Here is a 22,558-nt window from a genome sequence, read left to right as displayed (position 1 = left end):
AATTTCAAAGCAAACTCTACCGAATTTTTGGTAAATTATTCAAAGTTATTTTATTATTGTATTGACAGCATGTTGTGGCTACGTCAGATTCTGGGTGATGGTCATTACGCTTCGATTTTGGTGTTCACCTGGACATTGGGGTCAGGGTGTGTCATTGATAATTGATTTTTATGATCCTTAAAATAGACATGGGAATCCACCATTTTACATGACTAAGAGCCAGTTTGGAATTGCTATGCTTTAAAAAAAATTAAAAATTAAAAAATTAAAAAAAAACTGTTTCTATTGTGTTTTAAGAATAATCAACTGCAAAATGAAACAGTTGACCGTTTGATAACTGTATTTCTAAATGTTTTGTTTTGTTTTGTTTTGTTTCTTTTCTGGTTATCCTTTTATTTTCCTGGCAAACGTCACTTCTTTTAGGTGTGTTTAATTTAGAGTGTTACTAGTCCCATTCCATTGTCCTATTTTTCCACCCACCTTATAATTTCACCCATCATAAAAAGTTAAAAATGAAAAACTCTCTTTTCCCACCCTCCCTTATTCCTAATATAACATTTTATATATCTCTAAATTCTGTTAAATTTTATTTGTTAGAATATATAGGATATATACATATACATATATATATATATATATATTTGTATATCTCTTTAACAAAAAAAAATGATAAAAATCTGTTAACCATCCCAATTCCAAAACCATCGAAGCAACAAACCTCCAAACCCCATTTGCACCACGATTCCCCAATACGGCAGCTGCACCAACATCCAGGCCTCACCCCATCCAAGCTTCGCAGCACCACCATGGCCTCAAAACTGCCCACCTCCATCAGTTTACCCATCTTCCTTCGTTGTACACAATCTTTTTCACTGCCGGAATTGGATTGAGATTGGACACTATCATGAGAGAAAGGGAAAAGGGCGGAGTTGAAGAGAAGGTAGCCATCATCGAAGCCGTCGTGAGGGAGGCGTGTGGTTGTGCACTTATCGTGGTTATAATCAAGGTTCTAAAAAACGCTAGGCGCTAGTCGGGCGGCGGGCTAGCGCCTAGCGCCTAGGCGGCGGGCTAGCGCCTAGCGCCTAGGCGGCCTAGGCGGATTTAGGTAAATTTCTTATATATTTTATGAATTAATTAAATTTACTATATCAAATATAAATAATTATTGATTAATATGTTATTTCTTATTAAAGAACATATATATGTGAATGTTTTATGTACATATATGATATGCTTTCTTAGAAAAAAAATTATCTAAATAATTTATAATTTATATAAAATTTATATACACACACAATATATATAACAAATTTTTAAAAATATAAAAAACCCACGTGGTGGTTTTTATTATTAAAACCATCAACCTTTTCGCATCACATGTCCACATGTCCACATGTCCACCTTGGGTGGTTTTCATTATTAAAACCACTACAGTCCATGGTTTTCTTCATTAAAACCATCAGCTTTTGGCTGTAAACTTGGATTTGAGATCCACTCCCCGCACCACTACATTTGAAATGTCTCTCTCTCTCTCTCTCTCTCTCTCTCTCTTCGCACTTTCTCCTCTCATCTTCACAGATGAGCTCCACTTCTCTGATTGCTCTACCAGCAACATTTTTTCTTCCTTCATCTTCAGTTCACAGAGACGAGCTCCACTTCTTCGATTGCTCCGCCCAATTCTCCATCGTCTTCTCCGCCTAATTCCCCATCTTCTTGCCCTGCAAAATTTCCCAAAACATATTCTAGCACAGCGAAGATCCTTGAAAACGTTGCTGGCTCCGGTGAAGAAATCCGAAGAGTCCAGGTCAAATTTTTCGTTTTTTTTTTCCAGCAATTGCCTAGTTCACCGCCGAGACCGCCTAGCTCGCCGCCGCGACGGCCCAGCCCGCCCAGCACGCCCAGTCGGCATCCTAGACACCGCCTAATACCCTTGCCGATTTATTGAACGTTTTTGGAAAAATCGCGGCGGCGGTCCGACGCCCAGCGCCTAGGCGGCCGCCTTGACCGCGTTTTAGAACACTGGTTATAATAGTGAGAACGGGGTGGGGATTTTCTGATTTTTTTCGTTTTTTCTTTTTCTGCTATTTTTGTTTTTAATGAAAAAATCTAATGCTTACATGTCAAAATACAATTGGTTATTGTTTAGGTCCTTACGGTCATTCTCTAATACCTCATTTGACAACTCGAACTGTACTGACTATTTCAGTCGGATATGATAATTTGTTATCGGATAGTACTGACTATTTAGTCGAGCATACTGACTATTTAATCGGGCATTTGGTGCAGTACCGGATTAAAAACTCAATTCATCAAAGATTATCATGTTCATTTACTTCCTCAAAAGGAGATTGAAGAACATTTATGGCACTGTGTTTCATAATTTAAAACTAGCAAGAGAGATGGAAAAAGAGCCAATTTGATTTTGTTTTCAGCGACCCGACTAATTAATACCTACGATTTGGAGTGTATAAGTTATCCGGTGTACGTCATATAAAATAGGCCGGACCGCATAAATAATATGGTGCTAATTTAATAAGGAATGGCACCAAACACTAGATAGTATTAAATAGTACTATCCAGTGTGTTATCCGGCATGCCAAACACGCCCTAAATTGACATAGTTGTCAATGGATTTTCACATTTAAGTGGGGTGGGGAAATAAGAAAAGGGGGTGGGTTTAACACTCCTCTTAATTTATTGTCTATTTTTATGTGTTTTAGGTAGAGGGATTGGGGTTTGGCTCATACTTGATAGTATTGTGCTTAGTATTCTAGCTTTCATTGCTAGAGTTTTAGTTTTTCACCTTTTCAAAATTTAGTTTGCTGGCTAATTTGGTTTGTTTGTTGCATACAGGGGCAGATCTATTAAGGGACCAGGGTGGTCCCGGGACCACCCGAAGCTCGAAAAAATGGCTGTGAGGATCTTCAAGGACCACCCAAGTCTGGGCAGTGATGGAGAAGAACAGCAGCCATGGCTGCTCTGGTCGCTGTGCATTTCTGAATGAGGAAGAAGAAAGCCAAATTTTTTTTTAAAATGACTTGGCCAAAACGACGTCGTTTTGAGCCAAGTCATTAAAAAAATTTAAAACCTCACTGCTCACTCACATGAGAACCCTCAGACTCAGCTCCTTCACATAGCAATCAGAACTTCACTTTACCAAATCGTTCAACTCTCTTCGTTCTCGTTACCAAATATTTCACACAACAAGGTCCGGTCTCGTTCCTCTCTTCGTTCTCGTTACCAAATCTTTCACAAACAAGGTCCACTCTACTCTCGTTCCTTACGGCGTCGACATCAATCAACTTTCTTCTGCACTGCACTCTAGTTTCTGAATCTGAATCTGATTGCTTGCACTGCACCGCAATTAGAACTTCACTCTCTTCTCGCTCTCGTTCCTTTAGGTTTGTACTCTACTCTCTGCTCTCTTTAACTCTGTCCATTAAATGATTTTGCCATCCACTATCCATTACAAGCGAAAATCATCATCGATTAGTTCAGACAATCATATTCCAAATAGTTCATCTCCAAACTTGGATGGTTCCAATCCTATTCCGAACAATTCCCCTCCAATTCTAAGTAGTTCTAATCCAATTGGGGGTAATTCCACTCCACAACAAAATGAGTTAAAAGTTGATTTGGATAATCTTGAGAGAGATCCCGGAAAGAGAACTCCAATGAAGGATTATCCTCCAGATATTCGAGATGAGGTCCGAATAGCATATATATTAATGGAGCCTTTTAGAGCTAAAGATCATGATTTTCCCTTCACTTTGCATTCGAATAAAAAGCAACGGTTCGTTGATAATTGGTTGAAGGAATTTCATTGGTTGGAATATAATATATCTAAAGATGCTGCATTTTGCTTTTATTGCTATCTATTCAAAGTCAACTTTGAACAATCATGCAGTGACGTCTGTACTAAGGTAGGCTTTCAAAATTGGAAGCATGCAAAAGCCTGTTTTGAAAAACATGTGGGAGTGGTTGGTAGCTTTCACAATAAAGCTGTTGAAGCTGCTGGTAATCTAATGAATCAAAAGACACATATTGAAACAGTTTTGGTCAAACAGTCAGAAGAAGCTCGTATGGCTTATCGCACTTGCTTGAATGCGTCAATTGATTGCACTAAGTTTTTGTTGTGATAAGGTCTTTCATTTCGTGGTCATGATGAAAGTGACACTTCAAACAATAGAGGTAACTATTTGGAGCTCTTGCAATTCCTTGCAGATCATGATGAGAAAATAAAGGCCGTTGTGTTAGATAAAGCTCCGGGAAATCTCAAGCTAATAGCTCCTTCAATTCAAAAAGATCTTGTTCATTCATGTTCTATTGAAACCATTAAAACTATCATAAGTGATATGAAGAATGCTAGGTTCTTTTCTCTATTGGTTGATGAGGCACGTGATGTTTCTATAAAGGAGCAAATGGCGGTGGTTTTGCGTTATGTGGACAAAAATGGGAAAGTCATTGAAAGGTTTGTAGGAGTTCAACATGTTCCCGACACCACTTCAAACACATTAAAGGAGTCTATTGATGCCTTCTTTCATTTCAATGAGTTAAGCTTCTCCAATTTACGAGGGCAAGGTTATGATAGTGCTAGTAATATGAAAGGTGAGTTCAATGGACTCGAGACAAAGATTTTGAATGATCAACCTTGTGCATTCTATGTTCATTGCTTTGCTCATCAACTCCAATTAGCTCTTGTTGCCGTAACAAAGAATAATGTTGATGTTAACACATTCTTTCTATTGGCTAATAATGTGGTAAATAATATTGGAGCTTCATGTAAGCGTCGTGATGCGCTTAGAGAGATGCAACAAAAAGAACTTATGAAAGCTCTTGAAAATGATTCTCTTATGACGAGACAAGGCTTAAATCAAGAAACTAGTCTCAAATGTGCCGGAGCTACAAGATGGAATTCACATTATGGTACTTTGATTAGTTTGATTACTATGTTCTCATCTGTGGTCAATGTGCTTGAAATGATTGTTGATGATAATACCAACGATAGTGTGGCCAAAGCAAATAGGTTATTGAAAGACATACAATCTTTTGAGTTTGTGTTTCTCTTATTTTTGATGAAATCTATATTAGGAATCACGAATGATTTATCACAAGTATTACAAAGGGATGATCAAGAGATTGTGAATGCAATGACTTTAGTCAACACATGTAAAGAACAACTACTCTACATGAGGAATGATGAGGGGTTTGACCTTTTGGTTGACAAAGTATTGTCATTTTGTGTCCATTGAGGTTATTAACATGGATGAGACATATGTAGCTCATGGGAGGTCACGGCGTAATACCCACAAAAAGACCAATCGTCATCGTTACAAAGTGGAGCTATTTTTTGTTGTCATTAATTCCCAACTTACAGAGTTAAATGATCGCTTCAATGAAACAAGTACCGAATTGCTCATTTGTTTGGCTAGTTTGAGTACAAATGATTCTTTTGTAGCTTTTGACAAAGAAAAGCTATTTCGCCTTGCTCAATTGTACCCTCAAGATTTTACGAAGCAAGACCTATTGGCACTTGAAGATCAACTCGATATTTATATTCATTCTATGCATTCGAGAAGTGACTTTTCTCAGTTGCAAAGCATTAGTGATCTTGCTAAGAAAATGGTCGAAAAAAGGTTGCATCGAGTATTTCATTATGTGTATTTACTTATTGAATTGGCTTTGGTTTTACCTATTGCAACTGCTTCAGTGGAGAGAGCATTTTCTGCCATGAATATCATTAAGTGTCCACTCTGCAACAGAATGGGGGATCAATGGTTAAATGATAGCTTAGTTGTTTATATTGAGAAAGATGTTTTTTCTTGTATTGACAATGAAACTATAATGACACGTTTTCAAAGTATGAGATCCCGTAGTGGACAAATTTAGTATTTCTAGCTTGTTTAGCACAAAGATTATGAATGAAATTTGTAGTTTGCCATTTATTTGTTCAATGATATTTTCGTCTTGTTTTTTTTTTTTTTTTTTTTTGGGTCTTTTATATTGGGACCATCCTAAGTTAAAATCCTGGATCCGCCACTGGTTGCATATATAGTATTGTTTTTTTCTTCTTTGTTTTGTGTACATTTTATTTCATCTACTAACTTGGTTTATCCCTTTGCCGCATGTCTTAACAATATGTTGAGTAAACATTGAGGATGTTGTTATTGGTGCTTATGTCAAGATACCTCTGAGATGCCACGTAGGCTTTCCACATGGACCTCAATTTTTCTTTCACCTTTTTCAGTCTTATTTTACTATTTACGACTAGTACTCATTTTTACGAACACGTGGCTGCAGACGGAACTCAATTTAAAGTTATAACGAACCAGTTATGTCTGAAACTGTGTAAAACTACCGGGATAATTTCAAAATTTGAACTATGGCTTCATGCAGTAGGCTGCCTTGGTCTTGTCTGTCTGATGACCCTCGTGCAGACTAATGGCATGCAAGGGTTTGAAAAATTGAACATCACATGGGTTCAAGTGTGCTATTAAAATAATATTTATTTTGGGTTTTAGAAACCCACATTTGTTCCATCAGACGTATTACTTCATCATTTTCCTTCTTTTTAGTCTATCACCTCACATCTCTCATTCTCTCTCCCGTTGCTCCCTTTCTCTCTCACTTTTCACTTCATTCACATATCTCTCTGCACATTCAGCTCTCCACATCACCTCTCTCAGTCACTTTCAATTCACTCCACTCACTTTCCCTCCCTTACCTTTATATCACTTCTCTCTTTCCTTCAAACTCTCTCTCTGTGCAGCACAGAGTAGCTGAGCACCAACACCACTCACTGCCTTCTCCGGTGAGCTTCGCCATACCACCACCATAACTCTCTATCTCTTAACCCTCTGTTTCTCCATCACTCATCCAAGCTCTCCGCTCATTTTCTGCCATTTGTTTTCTATCATCCCTCACTCCACCTTTCTCTCTCCTGTAAAACTCCTTTTCCTTTCTTCAGCTGCATGCATGCTTCATGATCATCATCATTCAGCACTCGCCATCTCAGTCAATACCAGCATTCAAACCTGAAACCAAATGGAATCATGTTTATGCAATTGTCCACCAGGCTAGGAAGAAACCCAGTGACGCGGGAACCACCATCACCACCTTGCTATTGCGACTCCGGCGAGTTACTCCACTCGATGACCCAGGCCGGCACCACCTTCGTCGTTTTCTCCCCCATGTCGAACCAGCACCACTCATTCTTTTACCTTGAAGCCACTATTCATGTTTTTCTTTTCCGATGACATTCATAGCGAGTTCTTGTCGTTCACGACGAAGGTAAGGTTCAAAAACCCCAAAATCTTCGTAGACCATGTTTTGTAGTACGATTAGGGTAAATTTTAGGGATTTTGGTGACATTGAACTCAGGAACTAACTGGGGAAATTTTTTTCCAGATTTTTTGGCGAGAAACCCGGCCTTTGCAGGCTTTTTCGATCGATCCTAACCTCGTCTCAACCTTAGTTTGGTATGCCCTAGTTCATAATCTCCCAAGCTTCAATTTGACGTTTATTTCATGAAAAATAGTTAAGAATCGAGCTCGAACGGAGCTCAGGGTGTTTCCTGGCCAAACTTGCCGGTTTCGGCTTTCTTCTTTGAAGAAACCGGTAACTGAATCTGAGGAAAAAAAAAGCCCAAACCCCAATCCATGAATAGGCCCAAACCCATGACATGTTCACTCTAACACGGATTCGACCCAGATCCGCGAGACCGACCTGCGAGTCCTAACGGGTCAACCCGACCAGGTATAGAAATAGAAAAAAAAAAAAAAAAAAAAAAGGCCTAAGCCCAAGTTCCTAAAAGGATTTGGAATATTCTGAGAATATTTTTTTTAATATTGTTTGGAATATTCTTGGAATATTCATTGTGTTGACTTTAACGAAATTTTCTCGGAAACCCTTCTAACCTAATCGACGTCTCGAGTCTTTTTTTTACATCCATTTAGTGAAATTCCTAAGTTTTAAAATAGTTGACCAACTCGGCGTCTTGGTTGACTTTTTAGGGTTGGCCGTTGACTTTTTGTTGACTTTTTACAAAATTTGCCTGGGACCCCTCTTAGCGTATTTCAACACTCTAATTCCAAATCCACACTCTGTTTTCCCAAATTTAATCGTTTAAGTTAAGTTTTACTAATAGGTCTCAATATTATGCTTAGGTGTGATTACTATCAGAGACTCCGCTTTTCCCAACTCGAATGGTTGTGACATCGCAAATATTTGTGAGTAGGTCTTTTCATTTTTTACACACACACACCCACACACACACACACATATATATATATGTATATGTGATTTTGTCCCAACAACTGCTTTTATATACTATAATGTGACATGACATGTGTAGCTTTACAAATAAACTTTCCATACACTTTATGTTTATTATATTATTTGTGAGCATAAACTTATGGCATGACATCCTTACATTTTATCTGCTCATTATTACATGTTTGCACAGTGTCTCTTAGTTATTTGTATTGTCCTGGACCAAAAACCAACTTAACTTGTAGTTCACATGCACCATTTACATTCGCTTTGGATCCAGAGTTAAGTGACAACCTGTCCTTTTGTATGATGTGTTGGACTAGTATGTGCTGCGACCATGGTCTAAAATATCCATAATATCTCGATATTTCCATTGAAATTTCCGTGTTTTTGGACTACCGATATTTCCGATATCATCGATATTTTGGACATTGCCAAGTCACTCATGTATCTTACCATGCAATGTATAAAGTGTAAAATATTGTACTAATTCATTATATATAAATGATTATGGTGTGTTTAAACTTCTTTCATTAATTACTACATATTTTCTACACTCAATGTTTGCCAACTCGCTATATAATCAATTTAAATAAGTTATATCTATCATGCAATGCATTTCCTTCAAATTTTTTGTGATAAACTAATAGATAATTGACTAAATAAACATCCTTCAAAGTTTCAATAAAAAATTTCAAGTTTTTCTTACAATTTCAGTGGTTTTTATTCAATTTTTATCGATATCGATAATATCCCGATATTTCCATTGAAATTTCTATGTTTTTGGACTACTGATATTTCCGATATCATCGATATTTTATACCTTGGCTGCGACTAGTGCAGCTCATGTAATGTAGGACTAGAATGTAAAACCTACACTCAGCCTGTTCTATTGTCTGAATATCTCTAAAATGGACTTGTGTGGCTACATAAATTAATGAGCAGTGATTTCTTATAATATCGATTCAAGATTTAATGTTGAGGAAACTTGTTGTTGTACTCTACATCTTTTAACTCACTTTTGTTGCAGGGTACCGTATTACATACTAGTATTATAGTATTTTTTTAGGAAACTATATACTTGTTTTACTATAAGGGGTTACACCTTTCGAAAATATGTTACAAAACTTTATTTGTTAGGCCCACTCATTCTTGTTTTTCGCCCCTTTAGGATTTTAGTGGTAGAGGTTTCGTGACGACGAGGATTGTTGGCAAAAGCTATTATGTAGGAGACTTCTCCTTTTAGTATAAATGTCATTACCCTTCTTTTATTGCAATGTAGCTATGCTCTGACATCACTTGTGTAATATGGGTTCAATCCTCACTTACCTGCGCACTCTAAATTAGTCACTTTGAGGTTTTAATTTATTTACATTTTCCACATCACCACACTTTATGACTTCATCACCTTCTAGGTGTCGGCTAGCATATCGCGATTCAGGTGTCTGGGTGGTTGGTGAGATTTTATGTCATGAAAAGCCGCATAATATGCTTTTTATTAGTAAAAGCAAAAACATATCTCTCAATGTAAACAACATGCTACCACTCAACCATTTATCTCTCATTTTGTTATACATTGGTGTTTTCACAATATTGAAACCGACAACCCCGAAAGCCAATTAAAAAGCTTATACACATACTTGTAGCTTTCACTCATCTTGATCTTCCCAATTCTTTTCAAAGATCAATAATTCTTTTCAATGATGAAACTCACTATGCATCTTCATATCATGCTTATAATTGTCAAGTTGAATTAGAAGATTCATGAAATCCACACAATCATCTTAAGGATAAAATTTGGCAAAATGAACTTTTTTTCTTTTTTTTTTTTTTTTTTTTGTCAAAAGGTGCAAATTTGTAGACCAGACTCAAACATCCATACACAGAAGTAAGTCGGTGTTCACCTCACTGAAGTAACCATTCAATTTTTTTAGATGCATATGATAATAATTGACGTTTGCAAGTCTTTTAGCTTTATGATTTGATTTTTTGGGTGCGAAATAGAAATATTCGATGTTAGGAACATTAATATCATTTTCCGCATAAAACGTTTATACATTATGAAACAAATCCTCAAAGTCATCATCTTTTAAGGATTGTAGTCTTTGTTTGCATTCCACTAACACAATTGCTTTCACAACGTCTCGGCCTTTCTTTTGTAATTCTTGTGATAACTCAATTGTAATTCCCAATATAAATCTCATAAAAAAAGATGAAACACAAACCAAAAGTTTGTAGGTCGTTGAACAACCTATTTGCTTCATCTAGATTATCTTGGTTGTGATAACCAATAATTCATTGAAGCACCTCCACCATAGGTTGAAACATTGGCCGCAAGCTTGCAAAACGTAATGCAGCAAAGCAGCACAACAATGACAATAGACTTGAATTTCATTCAAGCATTTCGTCAAATACCTTTCGTGTCGGTTCAGAGAGGTGGATTCCTTGCTCTGCATGGGGTTTTCCAACGGCCAAAGGGGCAGCTGCCCCTACTTGTACTACCATGTCTTCGGCACTGCTTCAAACAATAATAAACAATGTTAAGAGAGAAAGATGTACTTAAGTTACAAAGAAAACCATAAGTTCACACGACATACCTCTGAAAGTGCCTTTCGGACACCTAAATTTTGCTCATCTATCAAGAACAGTACAGCTTCAACAAGAAAAGGCCGTTTACTGTGCTAAGCTTCAGACAACCTCCAAATAAAATCATAAGAATGTTAGATCATGTAAGTCTGCCCAGAATGGAAACAACTCAAACATTGAGAAAAAGTAGAATACCAAATTAACAATGGAGTGCTGAAACGGTTAGCCATCAACATCTGCATACAACTACAGAAACTCTATGGACAAAGTCCATGAATCAAAATGCAGGAACTTGTGTTATTTGAACAAAAAATAAGGAACACATTTTAACCTTCAGTCCAACTGACGAATCTGAGTGTTCTTTGTTGTCATTATTGATGCAAACCACCAGCAGGAGTGTTGATAAAATAATTGTAAGCTCCTGAAAACCACCATGAGTACAAAACAACACAAAATAAACAATACTAGCATCGAAAAGAATATTAGTAGTATTCCGAAAGTAACTAAAGGTAATTCGGCCTATAGTGAATAATATGGCCATACTGATGGCCTCACTTTAACACAGATTAGGTGTTTCATTCCTTTAAAATTGTTCACAAGGTTGAATAGGAAAAAAAGCAGCAGTTATTAAAGATTAAAACCATCAACAAGCTCAACTTTTCTGAACAAGAACAATTTCTAAAACTTCAGCACCAACAAACTAAATAAGAAAAAAAAGAACACAATATGTTTTTCATTACCTCAAAATCAAGTAAAGGAGGACTACTTTCTGACAGTATAGAAGCATTTAAGAGACTGTGAAGACTGCATGTTGCCAAAAAGGTAATATCTTGATCTCTTTTATACCTGGTCGGCGGGATAAAGAAAAAGCTACAAACGTTACTGACGTGTAAAAAATTTAGTGAAGGTGTGTATATCCATGCATGCCTTTGAAAATATACAAGTGCAATACGGGTTTAGGAACTGTATCATCAAAGACTTGTCTACAGAACATTTATTTATAGTGCAGGAGCAGGAAGTACTGTTTCATGATAAATCAATCTTACAGTTCCAATATCGTGGGGACAAGTCTGGGTAAAGCCGCCTTTAATTGTGCCCGGGTAATAAGGCCAACCATCTGTCCTAATGCATCTACAGATGACATGCGAACCTATTCAAGAAAGAGTTTATTAAATTTATAGAAACCAGATTCCAATGCCATTAGTTCTCATGTCTATAAAAAAGAAAAAGTGTAAAGTATCATACATCCAGCAAGAAAGAGAGAGAGAGAATCAGAAACAAGGAATACACGACACTTCACCTAAGCATACAGTTAGGAAGAGAAAAATATACCACTAGGAAAACTCTTCACAAATTTATGCCTAACTAAGCATAGAAACATGATTCATCTTAAAGAAAATAGAAGGCAATTAAAACAATGAGGCGCCATTAAAGTGAAATAAGAAAGAAGACTAAAATGTGTTTCCCAAAATGAAGTATTTGACTGAGTTTAACTTTATTGTAATAACAACTACCTAGATGTAGTTGCAATTAAAGGTTGTAGGAAAACAAAATCACCATGGAAAATAGAAATTACAATAAGAAATAGAAACAACAATATTTTTCAAACCTTTAGATCGCGTGAAGCAGCCCAAACTTTCAATAAAAACTCAAAAACAGAATTCAAAAATGACCTGCACTAAATGATATTCATTCATTAAGACAAGAAGTATAAAATAGGCATAGGAATAAGAAAAGAACCAGGACTGAAGAAACTGTAATGCTAAGAACAACTAATAGTTTATCTCACATGATGTCAGCATCCAAAGGTGAATGCGAAGGGATATCCAGGCTATACTGCCAAACAGCCTGACACCAGCACTTAATAGCTGAAAAGAACAGGAAAGATGGTAAACATCGTCAGCAAACTTATTGAGTAAATTAGTATAATATATTTTATTGAACCTGTGTCAAAAAATAAGGGAAGAGAGAGAGAGAGAGAGAGAGAGAGAGAGAGAGAGAGGTAAAAATATGTGCCTAATTGCAACTTCGAAACAAAACCATTTTACACATGAAGACACACAGATAGTTGAGAAGAGTTTATCCACATTTAAAAATGGAAGCATTGCCAGTATTTTAAAAGATCTTGGGCATCTCTATCCATTGCCAATTGGTTTTTGGTTGAATACTCTAATCCTATCATGGAAGTGTGTGGTAATTAACAGGTGACGAATGGCCAGAATTTCTCTGGAGACACTATTAATACAAACTTCCATAACCTTCTCAAGTCACTCTGAAATGTCAAATGAACAAATGTGTTAAGGGTTTGATTTGGTTAATCAATGTGGCAGCCAACACACAAACCTATTTTCCTTTGTTCTTGATTTTAGATGAAAGTATGAAATGGAACCAGTCTTTAAAGTTTGTAAGTTATACAGTGTGTTTTGATACAAACTTTCTTATGCAACTTTGACCGTGTTTGCTACAGCATTTAACAAATAGTTCCACAGTCTACCAAATAATCAAAACCTATTTACTCCAATTTCACTTCACAATATTAGAGGCAAAGATCAATTGAACAAGAAGGGAAAGAGGTCAATAACAATTCAGCATACCATTAGCAAAAATAGGCCGATGGGCATCTCGTACATTTCCAAGAATAGGTACAACCCGTGAAAGCACACCTTTCAATCGTGGGGTGAACTGCAATGCTTCAACAAAATTAAAGCAAAAAAGGTATGGCACATTTTAGTTTAATCCAAAATATAAAACCAAGTAACATGTGGGATCCCAAGGTGGAAGAGAAGCACAAAGAAAGGAAAGTTTAACACTAACCATCAGCATGAGCAAAGTCTGCTAGTATCTGAACCATAGCTGGTAAAGCTGAGTTTGGCCCAGGCAAATGAAGAAAAATTTCTTCCATCATCTGCCAAATCAAGAAAAGAAAAGAAAAAACCAAGTAAAAGAAGAGTTAATTAAGAATATCATGGAGAACTGGGAAGGAGCGAGGTAGGGAGGATGGGTAGAGGGAGAGGTAGTGTGTATGTGAAATCATAGTATAAGTGTAAATAGTCCATTTCTGCTAAAGATTGGGGTTGGCCCAACATCCCACAATCCAAAGAAAAGGGATGTGATCAGTCAAACAGAAATATGTGCTAATAAAATATTACATTATCAGCTTTACACAGAATTACTGAATGCTTCTCAATTATTTAAAAAATGGAAAAAGCCTGACAAAGCCCCACCTTAAACAATAAATAATACTGTAGATTTGGTTAATGCAAGAACTTTCTAAGAATATTGAGATAGCTTGCCCTAAACGGTAAACATCCAGGATCATTTAAGTCTGGGAAGACAAGTATATTCAAAATGCAGAGGCAGTCAACCCTAACTAAGCCTCTTGTTATTTCTTTGCAAGGTCATTTTCTCCTTAAAAAACTGCCCAGCAAACAGCAAAAAGTATCCATACAAACCATTTTTACCATTTTATAGCCAAAATTGAAATTTTTACAAAAAAATAATTGCTAAATCCGTATCCTATAACATGGCATTCTAGTGTTAGATTTTAGTTACTTTGGTGAGTGACAACCAAGATTATGGAGAAGCCATTTTTCCCATTGTACAATCTAAGCCTGAAAGGGGGCTTTGTAGATAAGTACCTTGGCAGTCAAGTCATGCATGATATTTCTGATTAAAACAAAATGTCACCTCTCACGGGCGCTTGAAAGAAAAAAAGAGAATATACTACTATTTTTCAGTTTATCCTAAGAGGTGTTGTAATAAAAAAGAAAGATAATTGGTTCTAAGATGTAAATGAAAACGTAAAGTTTGTTGTAAAACAACAAAACTTACTAGGTCTGGCAAATGTCTGCCGATTGAAACAAGAACGGCTGACGCAGCTCTTTGCCAGTCTGCATTGAGCTCCTAAATCAAAGAGAACAATTCAATCATGCAAGTAGTTCTACTATGAGATCAACAGAGCATCATCAGGACGAAGAACACAAAAGTACCTTCGAGGATATGATTTCGGCCGTTGCAATCTTAGCAAGCTTAGCCATGAAAGGAGGGTCGACATCATTCTTGTCCAAGGCTCGAACATCATATCATTACTTGGAAAACCCCAGCCATGCTACCAAAACGCTGAAACAAACATACAAAAGAAACCGAACGAAAACCTAAATCTCACTACACATTCAAATTGATACAACAACAACAAAGCCTTTTCCCACTAAGTGGGGTCGGCTATATGAATCCTAGAACGTCATTGCGCTCGGTTTTGTGTCATGTCCTCCGTTAGATCCAAGTACTCTAAGTCTTTTCTTAGGGTCTCTTCCAAAGTTTTCCTAGGTCTTCCTCTACCCCTTCAGCCCCGAACCTCTGTCCCGTAGTCACATCTTCGAACCGGAGCGTCAATAGGCCTTCTTTGCACATGTCCAAACCACCGTAACCGATTTTCTCTCATCTTTCCTTCAACTTCGGCTACTCCTACTTTACCTCGGATATCCTCATTCCCAATCTTATCCTTTCTCGTGTGCCCACACATCCCACGAAGTACCTTATCTCCGCTACACTCATTTTGTGTACGTGTTGATGCTTCACCGCCCAACATTCTGTGCCATACAACATCGTTGGCCTTATTGCCGTCCTATAAAATTTTTCCTTGAGCTTCAGTGGCCTACGACGGTCACACAACACGTCGGATGCACTCTTACACTTCATCCATCCAGCTTGTATTCTATGGTTGAGATCTCCATCTAATTCTCCGTTCTCTTGCAAGATAGATCCTAGGTAGCGAAAACGGTCGCTTTTTGTGATCTTCGCTAGATTGCTCCGGTCATTAGTGTGGATAAGTATATAAATGGATAGAGATAGGAAAGCAAACAAAAGATGTATGTGGTTCACCCATATTGGCTACGTCCACGGAATAGAGGAGTTCTCATTAATTGTGAAGGGTTTACACAAGTACATAGGTTCAAGCTCTCCTTTAGTGAGTACAAGTGAATGATTTAGTACAAATGACATTAGGAAATATTGTGGGAGAATGATCTCGTAATCACGAAACTTCTAAGTACCGGAGTGTGGTATCGTCTTGACTTGCCTTATCTGGGTGGTATCTTTAACTGGTGGAGATGCACAAGGTAATGTATCAATTTCACTTGAAGCTTACTTGTAGTTTCAGGCTTGGTCAAACGCGATACAAATCATGTAGTAGGAATCCCCTAAGTCGCCGAGCTAGGGGATCTGCTGAAAGAGGTGACAGACAAGGTAAGCAATCAGAGCTCCAAGCAATCAGTCCTAGATCAGAACTTTGATTTCGAGTTCCGGCTGATTGTTCACATTCTCCCTATCTTGCAGGCAGCATGAAGGATAAAGAGAAGAAAAATGAGAAGAGATGATATGGGATACTTTTGCTTTTGAAGAAGTAACTTTCCACAGGCTTATTCTTGAACTGGGCTGGAGGATTTTCTGGTTTCCTCCAGAGTATAAGGCCGACTGAAGAATTTGAGGGTCAAAACAAGTCCATCAAATCTATAGTACGTTCGACCTTGCTGATATGGGATACTTTTGCTTTTGACAGAGTAGTGGATGTATCGGCACGTGTGCTGTTACGCTTGTCTCCACATGCTTCCTTGTATCCTTCTCACTTGCCCTATCTGTTCCTCAGGCAGATGCGGTATCTTCCCTGGAAGCATAAGATGTTGAAGATGAGTACTCGAGAGCAATGCCAGGTAAGTAATCAAGTAAGGGGTTCCAGGCAGTCAGTTCCTGACTGGAAGCTTGATTCCAAGTGCTGACTGATTGCTCTCTTTCTCCTTGTCTTGCAGGTAAGAACAAGGCCAAAGGAAAAGACAGGAAAAAAGCATGATATGGGATACTCTTGCTTTTAACCCTGATGATATGAGATATTCTTGCTTTAGTATAGCTTGTTTGCAGAGGTATTATCGGGGGGAAAGAAAGCTGAATATTTCGAAAGGCTTCGTTGGGAGTGCCCTCTCAGATATGAGGAAGGGTTGAGCATTTTTGCAGGTCTGCCTGTCCGTTGGGGATGGAGGTCGACATATATAGGAGTCTCCCTAACAACAAGTAGTAATGCCATTCCTTTACCCTGCTTGGTCATAGCACGGTAGTCTGTCAGAGCACTTTGAAAAAGTGGTCTGTGGTATCTGGAAAGCTGATGTTGCGTGTGAAGATTACAGACAAGCTTTATCCAAGGAGATCCGGCTCTTGAAGTTGGGAAAGTGGTGCCTCTTCGGTTTTCGAACAAGCGATCCTGTCGGAGATCTGGCTCTCGAGATTCAGAAAACGATGCCTTTTCGATTTTTGAGAAAGCAATCCTGCTAGGGGTCTGGCTCTCGAGATTCGGAGAGCGGTGTCTCTTCGATTTTTGAGAAAGTAATCATGTTGGGAGTCTGGCTCTCGAGATTCGGAGGGCGGTGCCTCTTCGATTTTGGAGCAAGCAATCTTGTTGGGAGTGTTTTCTCGAATGTGAGAAAAGGTTGGGCATGTTTGCTAGTCTACCTTGCCACGAAGCACAGAGGTTGACACACAAGGACTTTCCAATTATCCAGCAGTGGTACTGTTCCTTTACCCTTGTGGATAATAATATGGTAACTAGACCTTCAAAATTTATGTGTCTAAACTTTGTTAGTGCTGTTTCTTTGCTATTCTTTTACCCTTCTTGGTCAGAGCGATGTAGTAGGAGCTGCAAGCTTCACGTGTCTCAACTTTGTCAGAGAACTTTGGCAAAGTTATCTATGGTACCCATGAGCTAATGTTGCATGTGGGAAGTGGGTGATTGAACAATAAGATTCATGTGCTTTCTACTTCACCAGAAATCTTCGACATAATGCCCATAATTTCCGCAAAGCTGAGTGTGCGTGTGACAGGTGCTGATAAGGCTGGAAAAGTAGGTGCTTCTTCGATTTCTGAGATCGGCCCTCGTGGTTTCTGAGCAGCCCAGCTTTTGAGAAAGCAAGCGCCTTTTCGATTTCTGAGATCGGCCTTCGTGGTCTTTGAGCAACCCAACTTTTGAGAAAGCAAACGTCTCTTCGATTTCTGAGATCGACCCTCGTGGTCTCTGAGCAGCCCAGCTTTTGAGAAAGCAAATGCCTCTTCGATTTCTGAAGCTCCGTCGAGTGCAGATTTTTATAGAGGCTGGCATTAAGTTCCAAAGCACACTTGAATCTCCACTAGTAGAAGCTCCATTCTTGCACTTCTAAGATCTTGATTTGTCCGACCTTTTCTCTCTTCAACACCTTTGAAAATGTCTGGCCCCTCCGACCGTCGTTTTGACTTGAACCTTATTGAAGAGGCAGCCACGCCTTCTCCAGACAACATATGGCGCCCATCCTTCGTCTCCCCTACTGGTCCTCTTACCGTTGGAGATTTCGTGATGAAGAATGATATGACCGCTGCGGTAGTGGCCAGGAACCTTCTCACTCCCAAAGATAACAGACTACTTTCCAAACGGTCTAATGAGTTGGCTGTTAAGGATTCTCTAGCTCTCAATGTTCAGTGTGCAGGTTCTGTGTCTAACATGGCCCAACGCCTATTTGCTCGAACCCGCCAAGTTGAATCATTGGCGGCTGAAGTGATGAGTCTCAAATAGGAGATTAGAGGGCTCAAGCATGAGAATAAACAGTTGCACCGGCTCGCACATGACTATGCTACAAACATGAAGAGGAAGCTTGACCAAATGAAGGAATCTGATGGTCAGGTTTTACTTGATCATCAGAGATTTATGGGTTTGTTCCAAAGGCATTTATTGCCTTCGTCTTCTGGGGCTGTACCGCATAATGAAGCTCCAAATGATCAACCTCTGCTGCCTCCTTCTTCTAGGGTTCTGTCCAGTACTGAGGCTCTAAATGATCCCCCTCCAGTGCCTGCTCTTTCTGGGGCTCTACCGACTGCTGAGACTTCTCCTAAGCAACCTTTGTGAAGGCTCCCTCTTGTTTGTTTATTTTGACTCATGTATATGTACATATTTGTAACTTATCGGGGATATCAATAAATAGCTTTCTTTCATTTCAACGTATTGTGTTAAATACACCAAAGCCTTCTTCGCTAAGTTCTTTGAATTTTCTTTTGTTGAAGCTTGTATGTTAAAGCTTTGTGAGTGGAGCATGTAGGTTGAGGTAATATTCCCTTAATTTCCCGAGTGAGGAAAACTTCTCGGTTGGAGACTTGGAAAATCCAAGTCACTGAGTGGGATCGGCTATATGAATCTTTGAACGCCATTGTGCTCGGTCCTGTGTCATGTCATCCGTTAGATCCAAGTACTCTAAGTCTTTTCTTAGAGTCTCTTCCAAAGTTTTCCTAGGTCTTCCTCTACCCCTTCGGCCTTGAACCTCTGTCTCATAGTCACATCTTCTAATCGGAGCGTCAGTAAGCCTTCTTTGCACATGTCCAAACCACCGTAACCGATTTTCTCTCATCTTTCCTTTAATTTCGGCTACTCCTACTTTACCCCGGATATCATCATTCCTAATCTTATCCTTTCTTGTGTGCCCACACATCCAACGAAGCATCCTCATCTCCGCTACACCCATTTTGTGTACGTGTTGATGCTTCACCGCCTAACATTCTGTGCCATACAGCATCGCCGGCCTTATTGCCGTCCTATAAAAATTTCCCTTGAGCTTCAGTGGCATACGGCGGTCACACAACACGCCGGATGCACTCTTCCACTTCAACCATCCAGCTTGTATTCTATGGTTGAGATCTCCATCTAATTCTCCGTTCTTTTACAAGATAGATCCTAGGTAACGAAAACGGTCGCTCTTTGGTATTTCTTGATCTCCGATCCTCACCCCTAACTCGCTTTGGCCTCCATTTGCACTGAACTTGCACTCCATATATTCTGTTTTTGATCGGCTTAGGCGAAGACCTTTAGATTCCAACACTTCTCTCCAAAGGTTAAGCTTTGCATTTACCCCTTCTGGGTTTCATCTATCAACACTATATCGTCTGCGAAAAGCATACACCAAGGAATATCATCTTGAATATGTCATGTTAACTCATCCATTACCAACGCAAAAAGGTAAGGACTTAAGGATGAGCCTTGATGTAATCCTACAGTTATGGGAAAGCTTTCAGTTTGTCCTTCATGAGTTCTTACGGCAGTCTTTGCTCCTTCATACATATCCTTTATAGCTTGGATATATGCTACTCGTACTCCTTTCTTCTCTAAAATCCTCCAAAGAATGTCTCTTGAGACCCTATTATACCCTTTTTCCCATCTCTATATCTTTCCATCAATCTTCGTAAGAGATAGATTGCCTCCATGGTTGAGCGCCCTGGCATGAACCCGAATTGGTTGTCCGAAACTCGTGTCTCTTGCCTCAATCTATGCTCAATGACTCTCTCCCAGAGCTTCATTGTATGACTCATTAGCTTAATACCCCTATAGTTCATGCAATTTTGTACGTCGCCCTTATTCTTGTAGATAGGCACCAAAGTGCTCGTTCGCCACTCATTTGGCATCTTCTTCGTTTTCAAAATCCTATTGAAAAGGTCAATGAGCCATGTTATACCTGTCTCTCCCAAAACTTTCCACACTTCAATTGGTATATCGTCTGGGCCTACTGCTTTTCTATGCTTCATCTTCTTCAAAGCTACAACCACTTCTTCCTTTCGGATTCGACGATAAAAAGAGTAGTTTCTATACTCTTCTGAGTTACTCAACTCCCCTAAAGAAGCACTCATTTCATGTCCTTCATTGAAAAGATTATGAAAATAACCTCTCCATCTGTCTTTAATCGCGTTCTCTGTAGCAAGAACCTTTCCATCCTCATCCTTGATGCACCTCACTTGGTTTAGGTCCCTTGTCTTCTTTTCCCTTACTCTAGCTAGTTTATAGATATCCAACTCTCCTTCTTTGGTATCTAGTCGCATATACATATCGTCATAAGCCGCTAACTTAGCTTCTCTCACAGCTTTCTTCGCCTCTTGCTTCGCCTTTCTATATCTTTCACCATTTTCATCGGTCCTATCCTTGTATAAGGCTTTACAACATTCCTTCTTAGCCTTCACCTTTGTTTGTACCTCCTCATTCCACCACCAAGATTCCTTTTGGTGTGGGGCAAAACCCTTGGACTCTCCTAATACCTCTTTTGCTACTTTTCGGATACAACTAGCCATGGAATCCCACATTTGGCTAGCTTCCCCCTCTCTATCCCACACACACTGGGTGATTACTTTCTCTTTGAAAATGGCTTGTTTTTCTTCTTTTAGATTCCACCATCTAGTCATTGGGCACTTCCAAGTCTTGTTCTTTTTTCTCACTCTTTTGATATGTACATCCATCACCAACAAGCGATGTTGATTAGCCACGCTCTCTCCTGGTATAACTTTGCAATTCTTACAAGTTATACGATCCCCTTTCCTCATTAGAAGAAAATCTATTTGTGTTTTTGACGACCCACTCTTGTAGGTGATCACATGTTCTTCTCTCTTCTTAAAGAAGGTGTTGGCTAAGAAGAGATCATATGCCATTGCAAAATCCAAGATAGCTTCCCCATCCTCGTTTCTCTCCCCAAAACCATGGCCACCATGAAAACCTCCATAGTTGCGTGTCTCCCTGCCCACGTGTCCATTTAAATCTCCTCTTATAAATAACTTCTTTGTCTGAGCAATTCCTTGCACCAAGTCTCCAAGGTCTTCCCAAAATTTCTCCTTCGAACTCATATCCAACCCTACTTGAGGTGCGTACGCACTAATCACATTGATAAGTTCTTGTCCTATTACAATCTTGATTGCCATGATTCTATCTCCTACCCTCTTGACATCTACAACATCTTGTGTCAAGGTCTTGTCCACGATGATGCCAATACCGTTTCTCGTTCTATTTGTGCCCGAATACCAAAGTTTAAACCCTGAGTTTTCTAGATCATTTGCCTTACGACCAACCCACTTAGTTTATTGTAGGTACATAATATTTATCCTTCTCCTCACCATAACTTCCACTACTTGCATAGATTTTCCCGTTAAGGTTCCTATATTCCACGTTCCTAAGCGCATTTTGCTCTCTTGAACTCTACCCTTCTGTCCTAGCTTCTTCACCCTCCCCCGTCTAATAGGATCAAAGTACTTATTTTGTGTGTCCCGTGTAAAGTTGATAGGAGCATATGCTCCCAAACAACTTTATAAAAACAAACCATAACAAATGCAATTCCAAAAAAATAGACACAAAGGACTGAACTTTACCTGACGCCCTCCTCGCAAAATGGCCGAGCAACAATCAAGCACTAGAAGAGGGTTTCTGCAAAATATCAATTGCAGTTCAATATATATATCAGTGTACACATATAAACTCAACATACATACATACATACATACATACATACATACATACATACATATATATATATATATATATATATATATATATATATATATATATATACAGAGAGAGAGTACAGGGTAACAACGTCCTTGAGGGAGGCAATGGAAGATGGGAGATTCATCAGCGAGTAACGAAACCAAAACTTGAACAGCCTCTGAGATCAGAGCTCACCAAACAGTCAAAATTACAATATCAGAGAGTCTCAATTCGGAGAAAAATTTAATATTTGATTGTTCAATTGGCAACTGAAAGTACCTGAAGCGGGAATTGAACTTCCAGAGCTCGAAGACGCCATTGAAGAAGCAGAAGAAGAAGGGGTAAAAATAGGGATGGATGTTCGAGAAGAATACAGAGAGTTTTAAGAGCCTGCGGCAATTT

General features: G+C 38.7%; 2 protein-coding genes across 2 annotated transcripts; one reads left to right on the top strand and one right to left on the bottom strand.

Moving 5' to 3' along the window:
* The first annotated feature begins 3,443 nt into the window (after positions 1-3,443).
* On the top strand, positions 3,444-5,252 carry LOC103403906 (uncharacterized). The gene is made up of 2 exons (XM_029089821.1): positions 3,444-4,017; positions 4,144-5,252. The coding sequence occupies exons 1-2, from the start codon at positions 3,444-3,446 to the stop codon at positions 5,250-5,252; spliced, it is 1,683 nt and encodes a 560-aa protein (XP_028945654.1).
* Positions 5,253-10,271: 5,019 nt separating this feature from the next.
* LOC103423333 (protein SHOOT GRAVITROPISM 6-like) lies at positions 10,272-22,151 on the bottom strand. The gene is made up of 13 exons (XM_029089820.2): positions 22,042-22,151; positions 14,847-14,976; positions 14,689-14,760; positions 13,672-13,762; positions 13,452-13,547; positions 12,647-12,725; positions 12,467-12,530; positions 11,904-12,007; positions 11,598-11,703; positions 11,189-11,278; positions 11,053-11,114; positions 10,869-10,968; positions 10,272-10,786 (listed from the first exon to the last, which is right to left on the bottom strand). Exons 2-12 carry the CDS (start codon positions 14,892-14,894, stop codon positions 10,953-10,955), a joined length of 828 nt encoding a protein of 275 aa, XP_028945653.2. The 5' UTR covers positions 14,895-14,976; positions 22,042-22,151; the 3' UTR covers positions 10,272-10,786; positions 10,869-10,952.
* Between the last annotated feature and the right edge of the window lie 407 nt (positions 22,152-22,558).

This window comes from Malus domestica, chromosome 12 (assembly GCF_042453785.1).
Source record: "Malus domestica chromosome 12, GDT2T_hap1".
Taxonomy (NCBI): Eukaryota; Viridiplantae; Streptophyta; class Magnoliopsida; order Rosales; family Rosaceae; genus Malus; species Malus domestica.
The sequence above is the reverse complement of the archived record's forward strand: the minus strand, read 5'-3'. Positions and strand labels throughout refer to the sequence as shown.